The sequence below is a fragment of the Pongo abelii genome, chromosome 22 (assembly GCF_028885655.2).
Source record: "Pongo abelii isolate AG06213 chromosome 22, NHGRI_mPonAbe1-v2.0_pri, whole genome shotgun sequence".
In the NCBI taxonomy this organism is placed as follows: Eukaryota; Metazoa; Chordata; class Mammalia; order Primates; family Hominidae; genus Pongo; species Pongo abelii.
The window spans coordinates 36706171-36724894 of record NC_072007.2 but is presented as its reverse complement, the minus strand read 5'-3'; the positions used below and the strand labels follow the sequence as shown (position 1 = coordinate 36724894).

At 36.9% G+C, this 18724-nt stretch overlaps 1 protein-coding gene across 2 annotated transcripts in view; it reads left to right on the top strand.

The window, feature by feature from the left end:
* The first annotated feature begins 391 nt into the window (after positions 1 to 391).
* CYYR1 (cysteine and tyrosine rich 1) overlaps positions 392 to 18724 on the top strand; it is a 107232-nt gene continuing 88899 nt past the window's right edge. The window contains exons 1-2 of one of the 2 annotated variants that reach the window (XM_054542867.2): positions 392 to 955; positions 7434 to 7536. In XM_054542867.2, coding sequence (XP_054398842.1) covers positions 541 to 955; positions 7434 to 7536 — 518 coding nt within the window. In that variant the 5' untranslated portion in view covers positions 392 to 540. The remainder of the gene's footprint in view (positions 956 to 7433; positions 7537 to 18724) is intronic. The other variant, XM_024239553.3, reaches the window with a different exon arrangement.

The window sequence follows — 18724 nt, the reverse complement described above, 5'->3', positions numbered from 1 at the left end:
TTATAGTTGATTAACTTTGATTTTCCACGTATACACGTATTTCATTTGCTAATGACAATTTAGCTTTCATTTTTTATAAATCTTTTTCTTTCTCTTGTTTAATTGCATAGGCCAGTAACTCCAAAACATTGTCAAAATCATAACGATAGTGTGCACTGTTGTGTTGTGTTTTTTTCTGAATTTACAGGAAAAAATAATAAACATTTTATCAGCTTTCAGCAGAGATGCCATACATTTTCTGTACTTCCCAATCCTGAGTTTTCTTCACTGTCACTCTTTGTCCAATACCTTCAACCCTGAAAATTCCTTCCCTTTGTTTAAAGATAAAAAGCAAAGTTGTTCATCCATTGCTTAGAAAGGAAAAATTGTAGTGAGGGCAAGGCTAAAAAGGAGCAGGCTGAACTCCGTAGCAATCGCCAAAGCAAGGGGTTAGGAAAAGTTTCTTGGTTCCCTAGTCACTCTTTAGAAGGAAGAACACTGGCGTGGGGAGGAGTCGGGGCCACCCCCGCCCCCTGCCCGCAGCCGTTGCCACCCGCGGAGATGAAATGTGAGACTGGGTGGCCAAGGACGCCGGAGTGGCCGCCTTCCCCGCGCCTGAGCGCAGTGGGGCGAGACAAAGAGACCTGGGCCCTCAGCGCAGCCCGTCTCGGGCCACGGGCGCCCCAGCTCCGCGGAGTCCCGCACTCGCTGGCCCGGGACGCGCCCGGCCCGGGCTCCCTTGGAAGGCTCCCTAGGCAATGGCCGGGTCTCTGCTCCACCCGGCTCTCAGGAGCGCTGCTCTCTCCATCTGATCGCCCTCCATCCTCCCCATTCCCTCCGGTTCCGGGCTCTCCCTTCGCTCCAAGCCTCTCTCTGGCGCGCAACCTCAGGCCACCGGCTTGGATGGACGCTCCGAGGCTGCCCGTGAGTCCAGGGGTCTTGCTTCCGAAGTTGGTCCTGCTCTTTGTCTACGCAGGTCAGTGACAGAGGGCGGCGGAGAGGGTCAGAGGCTCGGGACTGCTCTTGGGTCACGGTCCGGGCTAACGTGGGTTGAGCTGGACGGACCGGGACCTTTGCAGAAGGACATTTGCAGACGCTTCTGCCTTTTCCGCGAGGCGACGGCAGAAACCCGCGCACTTCCACCCGCGCGCGGTTTTGTTTTGTTCCTTTTCCTTTAACTTTTACTTTTTGCATTTCTTTTCTTTCCCTTTCCACCTTGGAAATAGCAGTCTCGCGTTTAGGGGATTTGACTCTCTGGATAAACTATATCCAAATAAACTTATCTGGATAGGCTAGGCAGTGGCCTCTCCATCTTCTGCTTTCTAAACAGTCCTGGTTTTCCCTCTTATGAATGAAAAAAACTTAGAGCTTTGTTTTTGTTCTTTGGGAGATTCACAAGTGTGGTAGACTGAGCTATTGGATTGAAGTCAAACACAAGGTTTTTGAGAAGCATGAATTCACCCAGGGTCTAATCTGTGTTCGCTGATTTAGATAGACACTTGTTTATAAGAGAAGGGCATCTCATTTCCCTTCTAATTATTCGTAGTGAGAACTGCTAATAATTAATGAAGCAAAGTGGGTTTTCTTGTTCTGTGATTAATATGGAGCCCCAAATGGCCTTTCATTGGTTATTCAAGTATAAAGTGTCTTACACATGTGGTCTTTGCATCAGTTCATATTCACAAAACAATGCAAGCTAAAAGCAAAGTTCTTTGTAAAATGTTTTTGTGTCTCTAACGTCCTATGACAAAAATCGCAGGCTCACCCATGAGCCTCCAATACTAAATGTACATATAGCACTGAAATTTACCTTTGATACTCAAAAAGGTGTTGCAACTGAAATGATGTTCTTCAGTGTTGCACCTGAGTATTAAAAGAATTGAATTTCTCATTCAACCTTGCTAGAAAAGAGCCACCATAACTTCTGTAGACATTTTTAGTCTGTTTATTGAAATGCAAATTAGTGGCTGTCTAGGAGTTACCATTTTAAAGATGTTTTATGGCAGGAAGAATGCTGACTTTCTAATATGAAAATTCGTAAAAGTAGGATAAGTTCTTCCTATTTAATGAAGAGAATTTACATTTAATCTGTTTACAACATTTATTTCTTTTATTAAATTTATATAAGGTTTTCAGAATTTGAGGGATTAACAGAGTCAATTGCATTAATATTCATTTTCTATTGAAAAAATCTCTTTATTAGTTCTTTCGAAGCAATTATGCTTTTCACCTCCTCTGCTCGACAATGTTTAATACTTTCACTGACACTTACTCAACCACTCCATTGAACCACAATTTTGTTTGTTTGTTTATTATATTCCCTGTGGTAAACTGAAAGCTTCTGCTTTACACATCGGCCCCCTCCTCCTGTTTCCCCAGTGCTAGGTGCCCAGCTCCTCAGGACTCAGGAAATCAACGAAGCTGGCCAGCAACAAGGGTGGTTAGTTTAGAAAGTTTTCAGTCCATTCATTTCTCTTCTTTGGAATCCCTCTCTCGTAAGCTACAAAGTAGTTGTAAGCCAGTGCTAAGTTGACTTATTATCTTTGCTAAGAAGTGTTTAGCTAATAAGCTCTTTGGTGTCAGTTCCTGGACTTCTTATTCAGAGGCCTTTTTATGCTTTTCATATTCATTCAACTATTACTTACTGAGTGAGATATGTTGAGCCATAAGAGGTCATGTTCTTATCAGTCTTCTCTGGGAACTACGGTATGATCATAAATTACTTTAAGATATAAAAGGTTGTGTCATAGGAGAGGTAAAATCATGTGCTATAGATGTTCAAAGAAGAAAATCTTACTGCTGGCTTAAAAGAGTAAGCTTCATGAGGACAATGTCTATTTTGTTCAGCAAAAAGATCAATCAATATTTGCTCAGGAAAACTGAATTGAAGAAGACTTGAAGGAACTAGACGTTTGAAAAATAGAGACGCCCTGAACCCAACGAGGCGGAGTGGGATATAGCAGGATATCGTGTGATCAAAGGCAAAAATCAAGATCTGTACATGCAACAAAGGATATTTCAGTTTGGTTGGAACTAAGAGGTATGGCTAGAAGTAAGGGTTGAGGTTAGATGCTGGAACACCACAGAAGTCAAAATAGTTCATACTATTAAATGAATTGCCAGCTTTATGGGACAAAAATCTAAGTAGATGCACTGCTCATAATCTAAATTATTTTCCCCAAAGCAAATGCATTCGATTCACATTTCATTTGGCTAAACAAGTAAGAACAAGGTTTCTATACCTGAAGCATCATGTTGTACTACAGAGTTACTTTTGGAAGGAGACCCAGTGAAGTGTTGATATTATTGTCTGACTCCCACTGCAGGCTACAAAGACAGGATTCGGTCAAGGTTTTACCTTCCGGGCCTCAGCCAGTAACTTCTGTCCCCTCCCTTTCCTTCCTCTCTTATCTTAGCTATAGCTTGCAAGGGCCATTTCTAAGCAAGTGCTTCAAGCCAGATACTGCTTTTCCTGTTCTGCACATTCCTTAAGGTGGGAGGCAGGGTGAGTTGGGAGGCAGGGGTGAGTTGGGGAACCTTCTTCCAGACCACACCTTTCAGCAAAAAGTCATTGAAGAAAGTTTAAGTTGGCTGATTTTCAGGGATACTAACTTGGACATTAGAAGTAACATTATTTATCTTCTGAAGACAAATTGGAATGATCTGTTCTTTCTCCAGTGAGAAAAAGCTCCTGTATGGCGCAAACACTGTTCTTTGTCAAATTATTCTCAAATATCCCAGAGAAAGCAACCAACATAAAAAAGGCTTTGAAGTGTGGTTGAAATTTCATTTTGGAGAGGTTGTGATTGTAAATGTATTTGCCATTCTGTTAAATCTCCCCTTTTGGGTAGTTTAATTCTGGGAAGTAGACAAGAGCACTGGAAAATGCCATAAAAACAATGACCAATGTGTAACACGATCCAGATGTTTGCTGCAGGTATAATCCAGCTTCTTGGCTACAAGATTTTGGGCTTGGTTTCCTGTAACGTTGGCTCAAAATATTTTGATAACACCATGTCTTTATAACAGTAGTCACTGGAATGCAATGGTAGCAATTGAATATTTGATATTGATGGAGAGTTTAATAAGATATCACTGTCCTGGACATGGCTCAAAAGGCACCCATGAAGTTGCTTACACATTGGTTGTCCTACTCTAACAGAAGAGTGGGGACATTAGCTCTCTCACGATCAGAATGGCTTTTATTTATTTATTTTTTAAATAATTTCAACTTCTTTAATTTTAGACTCAGGGAGTACGTGTGCAGATTTGTTATCCGGGTATATTTTGTGATGCTGAGGGTTGAGGTACAATCGATCCCGTCACCCAGGTATTGAATATAGTACCCAATAGTTGGTTTTTCAACCCCTCCCCACTCCCTTTCCTCCCTGCTCTAGAAGTCCCCAGTGTCTATTGTTGCCATCTTTATGTTCGTGAGTACCCAGTGTTTAGCTCCCACTTGTAAGTGAGAACATGCGGTATTTGGTTTTCTGTTCCTGAAATAATTTGTATAGGATGATGGCCTCCAGCTTCATCCGTGTTGCTGCAGAGGACATGATTTTATTCTTTTTTTTCTGGCTGCATAGTATTCCATGGTGTATATGTACCACATTTTCTTTACTGAGTCCACTGTTAATGAACACTTAGGATGAATCAGTCTCTTTACTATTTTGAATAGTGCTGTGACGAATGTACAACTGCATTTGTCTTTTTGATGGAATGATTTATTTCCCTTTAGATAGATACCCCAGCAATGGGATCACTGAGTCAAATGGTAGTTTAGATTTAAGTTCTTTGAGAAATCTCCAAACTGCTTTCCACAGTGGTTGAACTAATTTACATCTCCAATAACAGTGTATAAGTATTCCCTTTTCTCCACAGGCTCACCAGCATCTGTTGTTTTTTTGACTTTTCAATAATAGCCCTCTATTTTGATTTGCATTTCTCTGATGATTGGTGACTTGTTGAACATTTTTTTGTTGTGTTTGTTGGCTGCTTGTACGTCTTCTTTTGAGAAGTGTCTGGTTCATGTCCTTTGCCCATTTTTTAATGAGATTATTTGGTTTTTGCTTGTTCAATTATTTAAGTTCCTTATAGATTCTGAATATTAGGCTTTTGTCAGATGCATAGCTTACACATATTTTCTCCCATTCTGTAGATTGTTTACTCTGTTGATAGTTTATTTTGCTGTGCAGAAGCTCTTTAGTTTAATTAAATCCCGCTTGTCAACTGCTTTTGTTGCAATTGCTATTGAGGACTTAGTTATAAATTCCTTCCCAAGGCTGATGTCAGGAATGGTGTTTCCTAGCTTTTCTTCACGAGTCTTACAGTTTGAGGTCTTTCATTTAAATCTTTAATCCATTTTCAGTTAATTTTTGTATGTGGTAAAAGATAGGAGTCCAGTTTCATTCTTCTGTGTATGGCTAACTGGTTATCCAGCACCATTTATTGAATAGGGAGTCCTTTCCCCATTGCTTATTTTTGCTGACTTTGTCAAAGATCAGATGGCTGTAGGTGTACATTGAATGGCTTTTAAGAACATGAAGCAAAACATCCCCACTAAGCCCTTCGGATAACTGACCAGTCTAAATATTTGAACAAATTAAACAGCACTAAAAATGAGAGCTATGGAAATTCACCAAGAAAACTGTAAAATAAATAGCCTTTAAAAGTCTGTTGTACTCTGCAAAAAGCATCTATTGTCAATATATTGGCTTCTCCCTTGTGTCTAAATCATTAGATTTTGTTTCTGTTTTCAAATTTTAAAAGTGGACTTAAGTACTTACTGAATCTCACAAAGGTAATTATTTTTCGCTTTCATTCCTTCATACCACAATCCAGAGGTAAGCCTCAAGGGTCATGTTTGACAATCTATAATGTAAAAATAAAATTGAGGAGAAGAAAATATGAACTTTTCCATTTGTTCCACAAAAGCCATGCATAATTGTTAATGGTGACTGAACTTTGCTACCTTTTAATCACATCTCTTTGTAAAGTATCATCTTAGCAGGGAAGTGATTTAAAAGCAATGTAAAATTTCCTTTCTGGATAAATCAATTACATGGACATGCAGACATAAATATAATATTTTGTACTTTTAATGTTATAGCTTTGATAGGGAAACAAAAGTTTTATATAATTTATATAATAATTAATATTACCTTCAGGAATTGAGCTGCAAATGGATTATTTTGTGACTCTTAAATGTACAACCTAAATTATCAGACTGCACTTAATGTTTTCCTAATCATGTGTCTGAAACTATATACCCATCATAACTTATATGACTAACTCAGTGACAACCTTTGCTTGTTAAACATAAATCATTTAGGTGGAATAAAGAATACTTAAAAGCTAGAGTAATTTTTATCCAACATTTTTAGTATAATTTTTCTTGCTGCAAAATATATGGAAAAAATAGTAATTTCTGATCCTTTATTCAGAAAATAACTCTTCCGCCTTCACGTAGTACTGTTTTATGTCTTACTGATTCCTCAATCTGACATTAAGTAAACTCTTAATTATTTACAAAATAATTGTCTATGGAGATTTCTTCCCATAACCAATAATCTTTTAATCCAGATGAATTTACAGGATGCAGACTCATTGTGTTACCACACATATGCAAACCGTAATTATACAGGTAAAAAAAGTCACAAAAGGAAAAGCATACAATGTACTATCATGGAAAATATACATCATTTTTGAAATTATTCCTTTTTGGTATTATCCATGCCACTAAACCTTCTATTGATTGAGCTCAGTTGAGAATACAAGACCCTGAAGTTAGAAGACTCTTTTTTTTTTTTTTTGAGACAGAGCCTCACTGTGTCGCCCAGGCTGGAGTGCAGTGGCATGATCTCGGCTCATTGCAACCTCCATCTCCTGGGTTCAAGCAATTCTCCTGCCTCAGCCTCCTGAGTAGCTGAGATTACAGGTGTGCACCACCACACCCAGCTACTTTTTGTATTTTTAGTAGATACGGGATTTTATCATGTTGGCCAGCCTGGTCTCGGACTCCTGACCTCAAGTGATCCACCCGCCTCAGCCTCCCAAAGTGCTGGGATTACATGCGTGAGCTATTTTGCCTGGCCAAGAAGACTTTATCATTTAAAAATTATTATAAAAACTCTATGGACAAATCCAGTGACTGAGTAGTTTAACTGTTCTTTCATTCCTTCCTTCATTATCTCATTCAACTAACCCTGACTAGCAATTATGGTGCTTAGTGTAGAAGATTCAAGAATTGTCTTTGTCATTACAGCTTAGAGTCTAATGGGGAAGAGAGGCTGATTTAGATCCTTACAAATGTTTTTGAATTCTGAGGACAAAAATGAAGATTTAAAACCACTAAAGGGTGGTCATTGGCTGATTAAGATGTGAAATAGAATAATTTTTCCCTGAAACTTTGATTTTACAACTGTAACTGCTCACAAGTGGTTTTTGTTTTGTAGATGATTGCCTTGCTCAGTGTGGCAAAGATTGCAAATCTTACTGCTGTGATGGAACCACGCCCTACTGTTGCTCCTACTATGCTTATATTGGGAATATCCTCTCGTGAGTATTAGTCAAATTTGGCAATATTGATGCTCTTCCTCTTGTCCAGTTGTCCAGTTATGTCTTTTAAAAGTACTAAGTGATAGCTGTGGGCAAGAGATTTCAAGATTGGTTATTAACATGAAATCTTTACTGGAGATATTAACACATCGCTATCTAATGGACTATATTGTTTGACAAAATATGCAAAATCATATACAAAATAAATTGCCTTCATTATAAAGGAACTAAAAAGAGTTATTCTTTTATTGTTTTACTTTGTGTACTATAATAATGTTTTAAGTAGCCATCATTTTATTGATAATTTTATAACATCATCAGTGATATGGTTTCATCCGTTTTGTGCAAGTTAAGATTTGTTGTTTAATTACAGCCAGTTTATTTTGTCATCATGTATTAATTTAATACATCCAGTAGATGTCAGGAAAAAGAGAGTTATGAATAAAAAACAGTTGAGACATGAAATGTCAGTTCTCACATAATACACATACAGCAACTTCAGGAAATAAGTTTAGAGCCTAAGACAAGCTAGGTATGAGTAATGCAAAGTGATAAACAACAAGGCACAAAAACACAAATGAAATATATACATGTAGACTCTGTGAAGCATTTCCTTGTAACAAATTAGAAATTTATTTTAGAGCCGATTCTGGACAAAGGGAAATATAGAAGCTGGACCTGCCTCCAGGGCTGTGTGGCTGGAAAAGTGTGCACTTGTCAGTTCCTCAAGAGAGGAACCCACAACTGAGAAATAAGGGTTGAGAATTGGGAACATAAGAATTTCTTGAGTCAAAATCCCCATGGCTTTCAGAGAGCAGCAACGGTTGTGCCTCTGTCTTCTGTTCTTGTTTTTCAAGTCAGTATCATGATGATTTGGGAAATGTTCTGTTTAACTCATGCCCTACAAAGGCTCAAGTGGAAACGGGAAACATTAGGTGCTAAGTCATATGTGCCCGGCTGTTTTAGGGACATGTCCATTGAGACGGCTTGTTACACATCCTCCATTTCCCGAGAATAGAAAACCTGGCACCACATAAACTTTCTAGAATCAGTGTGGAGGCTCCTATTAGAGATCATGACTCTGAGAATACAAAATAAAAAATCATACATTGGGATACTCTTGAACACTATAATAGATGTGAAAGAAATGTCAAGCTATAATAAAAAAACATGTATGGAATTTAAGCCTTCTTTGAAATGCAAATAAGCTCCAATGAAATGTTTGAATTTTTCTTCATGGATGGTTTGGTAGAAAAGAGATTAAGCCCACTTTTTACGTTAGAAACCTGTCAGGATGATTTTTTACAGTAACTTATCAGCTCAAATATAAATATATAATGATGTTTACGGTGGCATATTAATTTGCAGTATTTAAAGTAACAAAATATATTATTAATAAATTTACATTTTTTTTTTTCTCAAACGGTCTCCACATGCCAGATGCTGCTGTCCCAGGTAGAGGTGTGAGTATAGATTTGGAGAATGTGAAGTCAAACTAATTCTGTGATTCCTTGGTCATCTGACTCCTAGCTTATTTCTTGATTCGCTAACTATATCATGGAGTGTGCTGTGCCCTTTTTCTTATTCCATAGCTACCTCTACCCTGGTAAATACATATGACTCATAACTACTTATTAATCAGAATATTTTTAAATATTTGAATTTATAGATGTACTTGATATGATTTACATTTGCAATGAAGTTCACATTTTTATGGTACATGTTCTATATCTTTAATTTCACCGCTGGTTAAGTGAAGAATTGGTTGAGTTGATACATGTATCTAGGTTTTTAGGACCAGGTACTTGTTATGTTTGGGGGAAAAAATCGTGTTTCAGAAGGGAAAATAAACACAGATGGCATCATATTTCAGGCAGTTATAACTGAACTTTCTGTTCAAAATAGAAACCACTGAGTAAATATCACGCTAAACAATTCTTAGCAAAAAGAAAGGTGGCAGTGGTGGGGGGAGACTTTAAAGTGTTTTCCCACTTGATAAAAGAGAATACATTTTCAGGATTTCCAGTTATTGTTTAACATTTGAAAAGAGTTCTTAACTCCACCCAAAGTGTTTTGTTTTGTTTTTTCTAATTGGTGGTCGGGGATGCAGGAGGTAGGAAAAAAATTAATTCCAAGAATGCTTACAAGGGTTTCTTCATATACAGGTTGTCAAATATTTCTGTTTTGAAATTCATAAATGATGTTTCCTCTTTTTCAAGCATCCAGGCACATTCTTAGTGAAATCATTTTAATAGTTGTAACAGAAAGTTAAACCCTTGTGGTTATTAGAAAAATAATAAGGAACAAAGCAGTAACACAATGAAATATTAGGTAAGTTAAATGAATATTTTTATAATTTCGTTTATATTTTTGTTTGTTTTTAAAATAAAAATATTTGCTCAGTTTAAAATGAGCTAAAAAGAGAGCAAAATATAATTTGGGCATTTTAGAGTGTTTGTAAATTGGTTGGGTTAGGGCCACTTGACTGTCCTTGCTGAGGTCTTCCTCTAGTCACCCACTGAAATAATCAGAGTTGCTGTTTAGCCCTTAATTCTGCTAACTTCAATTGCCCTTGCTGTTTTGCAAGCTAACCATTAAGATTTGTTTATAAAGCAGTCACAGGAGCTAATTTAGTTGAAAAGTCTTATTTTATTCAGTTTGCTCTCCTTATTTATTTATTTATTTATTTTTGAGACAGAGTCTCATTCTGTCACCCAGGCTGGAGTGCTGTGGCACAATCCCAGCTCACTGCAGCCTCTGCCTCCTGAGTTCAAGCAATTCTCATGCCTCAACCTCCCAAGTAGCTGGGATTACAGGCAGGCACCACCATGCTTGGCTAATTTTTGTATTTTTAGTAGAGAGCGGTTTTCACCATGTTGTCCAGGCTGGTGTTGGACTCCTGGCCTCAAGTGATCTGCCCACCTCGGCTTTCCAAAGTGCTGACAGGCAAAAGCCACTGTGCCCTGCCCTCTCATTTTTTTTTTTTTTTTTTTTAGATTCTTTCTATTCTAAATATGAGTGAATTTTGGCAAATAAATTTAGGTGCCCTTTTTCTTTCTTGCTTCTGTTAGGAATTTTAAGATTTACTTCTGTCTTATGAAAAACTTTAAAATTGAACTTAAAAGATAGCCTATCTACTTCTGGTCATTATAGTCACAGATACTGGCTTCAGTATAGGAGAACCAGGATTTAATAATAATTTTTACAGTATTCAGCAAGTTTAATTCAATCGATTATTTATAAATGCACATTGAGTGCCTGCTACCATGGCAGTGGCAGCTTAGGTCCTGGGATCCGAAGATGAAAAAACGATGGACTCTGACTTCCAAGACCTCAAAATCTGATAAGAAAAGAGAGCATAGACAAATAATTCTAATTCAGAGAGCTAATCTCCAAAGTATTATTGGAGGACTGGAAAGCTAAGTCTGTCCGTGTGTGTGTGTGTGTGTGTGTGTCTGTGTGTGTGTGTGTGTGTGTGTGTTTAGGAGGAGATGTTTAGGGAACACATCATCAACATGGAATCTGATCAGAGTTTTGAAGGAAAAGTAGACATTTACATAAATAGTGAAGAAAGGGACATGCTTTTTTAGACAGACTCTTGCATACAAAGTCAAAGATACAAGAACGGAAATGATCCAGTTGAGAAAGTCCTTATTGTTCAGTGTGGCTAGGGGGGAAAGGGGACCTTTGAATATAATGTAGAAATAAGTAGGTCAGACAAAAGACAGATCCTTTAATGATGTGCTTTTGTTGGTCATGCCTAGCAAAACTGAAACAAAATAATTCAATACTTTTCTGGAAATCAGATATCTGATTTTATAAAGAACAGACACATTCTTACGCATCATTAAGACAATAGACAAAGATAAGAAGGCTCCAAATGAAGTGTCTTTTTATTTATTCCATAAATGAAATATTTGGAATGCAAACTTTGAGATGTTACACTATTTGAAACCATTTATGACAAATTATGTGACCTTGTAATTATTTCTCCATTTAAGAGATTTTTGACCATGAGGGCAACTACCTGAAGATAGAAGCCTCAGAATATTTAAAAATGAGAATTGGGCCAATTCGAGAAATAAACAATTTCCCACCAGATTGATTCTCAAACACTTGATTCAGCAACTCTGCTTCATGGGAGATAGATCTGTGATGAATATGGAAAAGGATGTTTGAACTTTTTGCTGCTAATGAAATTTAATTGGCATTCCCCAGAAAGTAGATCCAGTGTAAAAATGTGGTTTATAGAGTCCTCTCTGGAGTTGGTAGAATTTAAGGGAATAGAGGGTGCAATTAAGTGGCTAATTACTGTTATCCAGTAGAACAAGCTAAACACAGAACTGAAGTAAAGTTGAGGAAAATGAAGGTATTCTCTTTTGTAAGAGAATAATTGTTCAATACTGAATATGAACAAAATATTGACTAGTTTGGACATAGTGAGCTAGATGACAATATATCGCATTTAATTTCCTAACTCAAAAATAGATTTTGCTTTTCTACTTTGCCATTGTAAAGCACTCATCGGTCTGTGGATTCTTCAGAGCCCCATCTGGCCAACATAAAATCCCCACAGGAAAAAAAACCAAGAGGGAGAACTAATAATGGAGATCCTGGTGAGATTAAATTTCTTTTCTTCTCAATGAAATGTGAAAGATGTATTACCCGCAGTTTGGCAAAGACAGCTAATAAATATCACAACTGTGATTTGAGAGCTATGCTGTGCATGAAAGCAAAACTGAGTTAAAAGATAAAGGTTTCATATTTTCAAATGGCATTTGAGGTCCTATGATCATTAAGTATCTTAGTGTTCTAGATTAATCAGGTAAGGCTATTCAAACACTGACAAACGTAATGCATTTAAAAAGGCCTTTGGCGTTAGTAAAAAAAAGCCATTTAAATTAATTAAGTTAAAATAATCTTAGTAATTAGATATGAAAAGACCTCTAGGAAATACATACTGAACAAATCAAAGTTTGTGGGAGTCTTATTTTTGTTTTAATAATGACACAGATAAGTGACTAATATGATGTTAAAATAAATATGAATTTGAGTTAGAATGTAGCAACAACTTATGTTTGCTATAAGAAGTCAGTGATTTTCAAATGTATATTTGCATTCTATGAGTTATTGTATTAAAAGAAAATATAAATGTGTAGATAACTAAAACTTTTCTCAGTCCAATTTCTATGCTGTTATAATTGTCTTTGTAAATTAAGCCTAATTGTCAGAAACAGAATTGGTTTTGAGGAAGGAAAAATAAAGTTTCTAGAACATGTTTTCCACAATCTATCTTGTAGCTATGTACAGTTTTTAGTGATCTACATCAGGTGCCGGAAGATATAGCCATGAATCAAACCTCAGGTTCCTGCCCTTGAGTTGCTTAGAAGCTACTGAGGAACACAGACACATCAGCAGATGAACTTGCCGCTGGAAGCACAAAATGTAGTGGGATCAGAGATGAGGAGCTTTTATTCCAACTTTAGATTGCTGGAAAGGCCTCTTAAAGCAGGGTAATTCTAAGATCAGTTTTAAAAGGAAAAGCAATTAAAGTCTCAGAGTTAAAACGCTTAGCAAACCAGGGATATAGAAGAAAAATGTTTAACCTAATAAATATATATTGTAAAAACCATCACCCTGTCTCAGGCACCATAATCAATGGTATGTTGTTATAACCCTTGCCTTTAAAGGCAAAAATATGACAAATTAGTGCCTTCTACCACTTCTAGTCAGCATTGTACTGGAAGTCCTGGCCAGTGCAATCAGCAAGACACATTTTCAAAAAGGTAATAAAAATTGGAAAGGAAGAAAGTAAATTGCTCTATTTACAAATGAGATGATTGTCAGTATTTCTCAGACTATAAAAAATAACGGAATTCACCAAAATTGCAGGATAGAAGATCAGTGTCCAAAGTGGTTTATTCCTACATACCATCAACAATCAATAAGAAAATGTAATAGATATGTGCATAAATAAATCTAAAATACAATATTTAAAACTATAATGTATCCAGTAAGAAATCCAGTAATAATATATGCATTTAGTGAGTATTATAACCATGTAAAAATTACAAGGGATAAAGAGAGACCTAATGAAATTAAGAGACATATCAAATTGTGGATGCAAGTATTGTAAAGATGTCAATATTTGAATATGGCAGTTCTTCCTGAACTATCTGTAAATTCAGTGCAATTCCAATCAGAACCCACAAGAACATTTTATGCTGAATTTGAAAGAATGGGCCTAAAATTCATGTGGGACAGTGAAGATCGTGGGAAGAGAAGAGAGTTATGAAAAAGAATAAGGTCAGAAGATATGCCTTACAGACACCAAGATTTATTATAAAGTTACAAAAAATAAATTGTGTGATACTGGTTCATGGATAAACCAAAAGAATATGGAGCTTAGAAACTGACTGATGTATATATGGAAACTTGATGGATAACAGAAATGGCATTACAAACTAGCGGAGGTGGATAGATTATGTAACAAATGTTGCTAAAATAACTAGCTATCCATATGCATAAACATTAAATGAGATCAATTCATCACTCCACAATAAAAAATCCACTCTTATCAGACTAAATACGTAAAAACAAAAAGCAAACAATTACATTTTTTTAATGGGAGGAGAATAGCGTTTATGGTATCAGGATAGAAAAAATGTCTAAAATAAAAGATTAAAAAACACAAGAGAAAAGATTACTAAAAAACACTGATCTGTACACTTTAAAATGGTGAGTTTTATGGGACGTGAATTATATCTTGATTTTTAAAATTTTTAATATAGAGAGCAACAGAATTCCTAGATAAAAATGTAAGGCAAATCCTCACTTGGAGAAGATATTTGCAATTCATATGATTCACAGGAGATTAGTATCCACAATGCCTGAATAGGATAATGGGCAATGTGTGTGCACAAAAAAAGGCATAGAGCAGAAAACTGGATGGTCCATACACAAGTGAAAGATGATCCACCTGGCTAACTAAAGCAGGACAAACCAACTTAAAACATTGAAATACTGTCTCATACCCATTGGGCTCGAATACTGCGTAAGTCTGATAGTGCCAAGCAATGTGAGCAAAGATAAAAGGGCTCTCACATTGTTGATGGGAGAACAACAACTGTTCCACATAGAGAGCAATCAGACCCCATGTAGTAAAGCTGAAGATAGACATACTTTAGGATTTAGCAGTAACACCTCTTCAAGATATATTCCCTAGGAAATTTCCAGATATGCCCAAGGAGACATTTTACTGTTGGTTGACGTATTATTTAAAAAATAACAAAACATTGGAAGCAACCCACACCTCCATCAGAAGACCAAGTGGATAGAGTATATTTGTGCAAAGGATACAGCAATTAAAATAACTCAATTCATGTTAACATAACATTAGAGTAAATCTCAAAACAAATAATGCTGTGTGAAGAGCTAACTGAAGAGCAATGTGTACTACATGATGCTATTTGCATAAACACATAAAATAATTCTGTGTATTATTTATGAAAACAAACACATGTCATGAATGTGTAAATATCTGAGGGAGAGAAGAGTACCAGTGAATTTCAGGATTGCCCAGGACTGAGAAATTTCCGGGGATTCAAGACTTTCAATGCAGCAATCTGGATGGTCCCTGGCAAACTGAGACACATTGGTCACCCTAGGGAGGAGTGTTGGGAAGTGGCCTTCAACTCTGACATTTCATTGCTTAATCATGGTGAAGTGCATCTGCATTCATAGCTACACGGGAGGCTGAGGTGGGAAGATTGCCTGAGCCAAGGAATTTGAGACCAGCCTGGACAACATAGCAAGACCCTGTCTCAAAAAATTGTTTTAAATTAAATATCTCAAGAAAGTATAATTATTAACAGGTAATAAATCCAGGTAGTGGCATATGGGTGTTTTATATTATCTATGATTCTTATATGTTTGAAAATTCTTATAATTAAAAAAAGGCAATGAAAAAGTTTGATCATAGTTGTAATGGAGTCTCCCAGACACCTTTTTAACATGCTGATTTGGATTTGGTAGGTCTGGATGGGGCCTGAAATTCTGCACTTGTAACCAACTCCCAGGCATTACTGCCACTACCAGTACACCTGGAAAGTGAAGGTTGGTGGTATTTGACAGTGTCTTGTGCTACAGGATGAAAGGACAGAAGAGATTAGTACTTGAGGACTGATAGGATGTGGGCCTAAGGATTGGGGCTAAATGAGAGGAACATGTCTGAATTAATTCTGAAGTTTCTGCTTTGGATAAGAGGCTGGATGATGTGCTGGGAACTAATGGGGAATATTCAGGAAGGTTCAGAAATGGGAATGAATTCTACTTTTAGTACATTAAACAAGGAAAAGCCTATAGGGTATGAACCAAACTCAGTGAGCTTCAGATGGTAGAATGTTCCATTCTGAAGCCCAGTGGAGAGCATGAAGCATCACATATAGGTCTGGGAGTAAAAAGCCTGGAGATGCTGGGGTTGAAAGGTGTGTGGGAATGAATGAGATATTCTGAAGAGAGGTATAAGAAATAGAACAGCAAGCCAACAACGGAGCCTTAGGGAAATTCAGGAATACACTGAGATTTCTCCCCTCTTTACATTCGGATGCTATTTTAGCCCTCTTTACCTCTATCAAAACTGATCTGTCCTTCACTAATCAACCTGAATACACTCCTTGTGGTGGTGGGGACAATGAATGCCTTTATTTTCTTCTATTTGCTTCTTGCGTTTTATGTTATATAAAATATAGGATTTGTGATATTTCAGTTCATTCTGAATTGAATATGTTACCATAACAAAGCAGTCTATGTGAGCGCCCATTTTTATTGACTTGGATTGTATCCAAATCAGATTACCTCATATCTGTTCATATAATCTAGGTTTAGGAGCTGCCTTAATTAGATAGACATCACAGTTGGATATTATAAAAGAAAGTGTGTTTGGTGGCAGCAGGAATTGTTGGAAGAAAGAGAACTACCATTTATTTAATGCGTTCTCTGTCACCGATGTTTAAAACATATAAGTTAATTAACCTTCAGAATAGTCCTTGTGACCTATGTATTATTCCTGTCTGTTCAGATGAGGAGGATGAGGCTCAGTATAAGTCATTTCATATAGGTGCTAAGTAAAGGGCTGGCATTTAAAATGAGACATACTTGGCCTGTTTCTGCTAGTCCTCACTGGCTCTTGAAGATCTGAAGAAGGTTTCAAGATGCCATGAGTGAAAATGATTCATTGCTATCCTTATGAAGACCTAAACGGTATATTTTGGAGGGAACCTTTTCTTACCCACTATATCTGGATTTGATTCCCTGCTGTTTGCTGCTGTAGCATTATCCCTTCTCTATTTGAGAGGTTTGGATTTGTGTCTCTACCCAAATTTCATGTCGAATTGCAATCGTCAGTGTTGTAGGAGGGGGCTGGTGGAAGGTGAATGGGTCATGGGCGTGGATTTCTCCCTTGCTGTTCTTGTGATAGTGAGTGAGTCCTCATGAGATCTGGTTGTTTAAAAGTGTGTAGCCCGTCCCCCTTCACTCTCTTTCCTGCTCCGGCCGTGTGAGGATGTGCCTGATTCCCCTTCACCTTCTGCCATGATTGAAAGTTTTCTGAGGTCTCCCCAGTCATGCTACCTCTACAACCTATGGAACCATGAGTCAATTAAGCCTCTTTTCTTTATAAATTACCCAGTCTCAGGTATTTCTCCCTAGCAGTGTGAAGACAGACTAATACACTATCCTGTTACTATTTATCAGTTTATTTATGTTCCTTAATTATCTATCTGCCCTTCCACATTCCAGACCTAAGAGGATGAGAAGCTAGTCTGCCAACTCACTATCAAAGCCACAGGGCCTAATAGATCGAAGGATCCAGAATAGATTATTTAAACACAGATCAATTCTTCGTTTAAACATGAAAAATCTGACATTTTGTGGGTTCTATACTAATATGCATCATCTGGAAAAATATTTGCTTAGCAAAATCAAACCATCATTTGAATGTGCTATTGGTTTCAAATAATATCTTTTCATGGAATACAGATTAGGTGTCATTACAGAGTAAAAGGAATGATAGAATCAATTGTTACTTTCTAATCACACTGTTTATGATAAATTATAATCAGATGATAGAGACTAGAATTGAAAAGCCAATTTGATTGTAATAATTTAACCTCCTGTCATGTTTCTGGGTTGAATGTGCTCTATCAATGAGGCAATATGATCTGCCAGCCTATGACTGTTAAGACAACAGGCTCCTGTGCAACTCACCTTCATAATTTTTGGAGACAAAATGTTTTGTTGATAAAATTGAGGAGGGAAGAATTACACACACCCAGTGATTTTTATTCCGTTATATTGGAAGAATTCTGATGGGCAGCTGCAACCCAGAACACAGTGTCTCCCAGCTGTCTCCCAACTGCAAAATGTTAGGATGTACACACCCATAACTAATGAAAATTTCAGAGGGTGATGATAACCTCATAAGGTGTAATATAAGATTCCATCTGAAAGTGCTATGGGTGAAAGCCTCAGCTATTTAGCCGATGGTAACTCTGTGACTCAGAAACAAAGAGAATTTTTAATTTCAATATTCATGGTTACAGAAAGGAGAGGAAGAAAAAGACCCTACAGTAATAAAAAAAATTTATGCCTTTGCACAAATCTGGCAAAAATAGAGAAAAACATGACAAATTACTTTAAACATATTTCCGTATAAATTCACACTGTCAAAAACATAAGCAAAACTATATCTTTCTATGCTGCATTTTGCAAAAAATAAGAGCTACCTGTGGTTGCAAATAGCCAACTCTACTGCGTGGATACAACACTTTTTTTTTAACAAACATCAGGCATAAGGTAGGATCAGCCTCTGAAGTATTACACATAGAAATATATTAGAATTTAAGTTTATCAAATAAATGCTGAAAACTCTGAGTTTGCAGTCTCAAGTAATATTCATTCTTATATTAAGTAAATAGACCCTCTTGGCCTTTGCCAAGTAGAATTAAACAGGAAACAATGCTTTGTAATTCTATTCTTGATTAACAGTAGTTTTAGTGATAGGAAGTTGTAGGAGAAAGACCACAAATGTTTGGATTCAGAAAAATCGGGCTTGGGTTCCTGATGCTGTGTGAACTTAGATCTCCTAATATCACCGAGCCTCAGTTTGTTCATGTGTAAACAGGGAATA